This window comes from Plectropomus leopardus, unplaced genomic scaffold (assembly GCF_008729295.1).
Source record: "Plectropomus leopardus isolate mb unplaced genomic scaffold, YSFRI_Pleo_2.0 unplaced_scaffold15209, whole genome shotgun sequence".
Taxonomy (NCBI): domain Eukaryota; kingdom Metazoa; phylum Chordata; class Actinopteri; order Perciformes; family Serranidae; genus Plectropomus; species Plectropomus leopardus.
The window spans coordinates 1-3,307 of NW_024616289.1; the positions used below are offsets into that span (position 1 = coordinate 1).

At 46.4% G+C, this 3,307-nt stretch overlaps 1 protein-coding gene across 1 annotated transcript; it reads left to right on the forward strand.

Annotated features, from left to right (window-relative positions):
* Nucleotides 1–67: 67 nt before the first annotated feature.
* On the forward strand, nt 68–3,263 carry LOC121964316 (C-1-tetrahydrofolate synthase, cytoplasmic-like; the record flags this gene model as incomplete). The annotated part of the gene is made up of 8 exons (XM_042514530.1): nt 68–135; nt 916–1,052; nt 1,519–1,619; nt 1,902–2,038; nt 2,180–2,291; nt 2,391–2,518; nt 2,601–2,675; nt 2,849–3,263. Coding segments are annotated over 7 exons (734 nt in total), but the record flags the coding sequence as incomplete, so codon positions are not given.
* Between the last annotated feature and the right edge of the window lie 44 nt (nt 3,264–3,307).

The following is a 3,307-nucleotide window of genomic DNA, read 5'->3' on the forward strand; positions in this document are numbered from 1 at the left end:
TTCAATAATAATGATAGTATCAATGATAATAATATTATTATTATTGTAGCTTTAATAACATGTTCAGTTTCTGGTCTGCAGATTGGAATCGATGCGAAACACGTGAGACTGCCGAACACGTCGACTCAGGAGGAGGTGAGAGCTGAAAACACGTCACCAGACAAACGCTGAAGATTTCTGTGAATAACCGAAACGAGTTTCACTTACAGATTTTTACAAAACTCAAACGATATTTTTAAAATGTCCATAAAACCCAATGTGGAGCTGACTGTGTTTCCTCTGAGTGATGTCATGTGACTTCTCCTCTGGTGATAGCATCCCAGTAACCATGGCGATGGACGTTCAAAACATCAGCAGCTTTATTTCTATTGCAGCCACCAAACTAGCCGTCATTATTTCAATCCAAGGCCACGAAGGCGCGTTATGGACCCGTGATGGAAACGGACCAGTTCCTACTGACAAGCACGTAGTCACAGCGTCATGTGACCTCACAGCGTCATGTGACCTCGTAGCGTCAGTGGTGTTTCCGCTGCAGTTTAAAAACCGCGTCTTGCCAGCATGAAAATGTTTTTGCGTTTTTTCACGTCTCCATCAGCATATTTTATATTTACAATTTCAGTCCACGTAATTTGAGTGATATTGAAAACCCGTCTGGTGATTTGTAACATTTGTTCATTATTATGTGGCAGAAAAGTTCAAACTTCCCGTTTCCGCGACGCTGTGGTGAACAGGTGTTTGTGGTTCGTGTTTGAGGTTCATTCTGCTGGAAATGCAGACAACGTGGTTGTTTGGTGCTGCAGAGGTCAGCAGCTCGGCCGTCGCTCCTCCTGATGTGACGCAGACGAAACATACAAACGCATCTGTGGTTTGGAGAAACCTTTTTGTCGTCTCTTCCCAATGACTTCCTGTCTCCAGGTCTTGAGGAGCATCCTGTCTGTCAACGAGAACCCGTCCGTCCACGGTCTGATTGTCCAGCTTCCTCTGGACTCTGTGAACGCCATCGACACCGAACTCATCACCAACGCCGTCTCTCCAGAGAAAGACGTGGACGGGTGAGTCCGGACAGGAAGTCGAGCGAGAAAAATAGTCTGTATTTATACTAAGAGCGGAGGAATCAGAGTAAGTGCAGGATATCTGAGGCATGTCGAATCATTTTTGTGTTTTTATTATGATTATGAGTTTGGATTGGGAGAGGGTAATACAACTTTAAATAGCTGTATTTTGTGTTAATATAAGCACCGTCTGCAGGCCCGGGGGACGTGGTTTTTGGACATTAATAATAATAATTTAAAAAATTTAAGGCTTTTTTTCATGCATTTTGTTTTCTCCTTTTAAATTCTTGATACGTTTTAAAAACTTTGGGTGATTTTTTTCTGTGTTTTATTTTTTTTGTGATTTTTTTTTCTTTAAAATGTTTATTTTGTCTCACAAAATTATGGCGATTTACTTCTCTAATAATTTTTGGCAATTTCTTTTTCTAATTTAAAAAAAAATATGGCGATCTTTTTTTTTTTGCAGTCTCAGCTGTATTAATGCGGGGAAGTTATCTCGAGGAGATCTGAACAACTGTTTCATCCCCTGCACCCCCAACGGCTGCATGGAGCTCATCAGACAGACAGGTCACACACACACACACGCACACGCACACACGCACGCACGCACACACACACACACACACACACGCATGCACGCGCGCGCATGCACACACACACACACACGCACGCACGCACACACACACACACACACATACGCACACACACACACACGCACACGCACACACACACACACGCACACGCACACGCACGCACGCACACACACACACACACATACACACGCACACACACACACACACACTCTGGAGAGACGTGGCATCACTCAGCTGTGACTTCCTGTCCCTGTAGGCGTGTCTGTGGCGGGGAAACACGCGGTGGTCATCGGTCGCAGTAAGATCGTCGGAGCGCCGATGCACGACCTGCTGCTGTGGAATCACGCCACCGTGACCACCTGCCACTCCAAGACCCCCGACCTGCCAGAACAGGTGACATCACTGTGACATCACTGTGACATCACTCACTGATCATTAATGAGATCATTGATCAGATTTATATCGAATCTGCACGCTTTAAACGGCTGCTCTGATGATGCGTTTCCTGTCTGAGTGATGATGCGTTTCCTGCAGGTGGGCCGGGCTGATATCCTGGTGGTGGGGGCGGGGCGAGCAGAGATGGTGAGAGGAGAGTGGGTGAAGGAGGGCGCCGTGGTCATCGACTGCGGGATCAACCACGTCCCAGGTACACAACTACACAACTACACAACGACTACACACTGACTCGTCCTGTCCGACCTTTGACCTCTGACTCGTCCTCTGTGACCTCTGACCTCTCTGACAGATGAGTCGAAAGCGAGCGGTAAGCGGGTGGTGGGCGACGTGCACTACGCCTCGGCCAATCAGAGGGCAGGGTTCATCACGCCGGTTCCTGGAGGGGTCGGGCCGATGACGGTGGCGATGCTGATGGAGGTCAGAGGTCACTCTCTCTGTGTTCAGTGTGTCGGTCTGTAGTTCGATTTCGGCGTGCTGACGGCGCCGCCTGTCGTTTCAGAACACGGTGCAGAGCTCTCAGCGCTTCCTGCTCAGGAAACGCCGTGGCTGAGACGCCGCTGCTGAGCCGCCGCAGGTAAAACCCACCTGAGACCAAATCACGCCGATGTCTGAGATCAATCAGTTAAAAATGGTTGTGACATCAAAGACGATCAATTACAAACATTTTCTCTGTTTTTATTCACCGATCGATCATTTTTTAAAACATTAACGCTCCTCTTCCCGTGATGTCATGTGACCGCCTGTCAGGACGCCTGTCAGTCAGAGTTCAGGGTCACTCTGTGCTCCGCAGCAGGAAGAGGAGGCCGTCGTCATGGAAACAGCAGCAGAGACATCCCAGCCGTGAGGTCGACAGGAAGTGATCAAACATCAGATCCGTGCTTCGATTATTGAGTCAAATCAATAATAAACTGATCGATCATCAGTTTGTTAACATCCTGACGATCAATGAAGTTTCACCTGAAAACAATAAAAAAACTGACGTATCTGACATCTGACGTGTACATTTATGGTTCAATTTAGATCCGTGTTAAATTCACCCAAAATAAACAGACATGATGTCATCACGATGTCGTCATGATGTCATGACTGACAGCTGTGATGTCATCGGTTATTAAAGTGATGATTTTATTTTTTCTTAACTTCATGTTTCAGTTTAATCAATAAATACGTTTGTGTTTTTAAAGCTTTATCTGTTTTTATTTATTT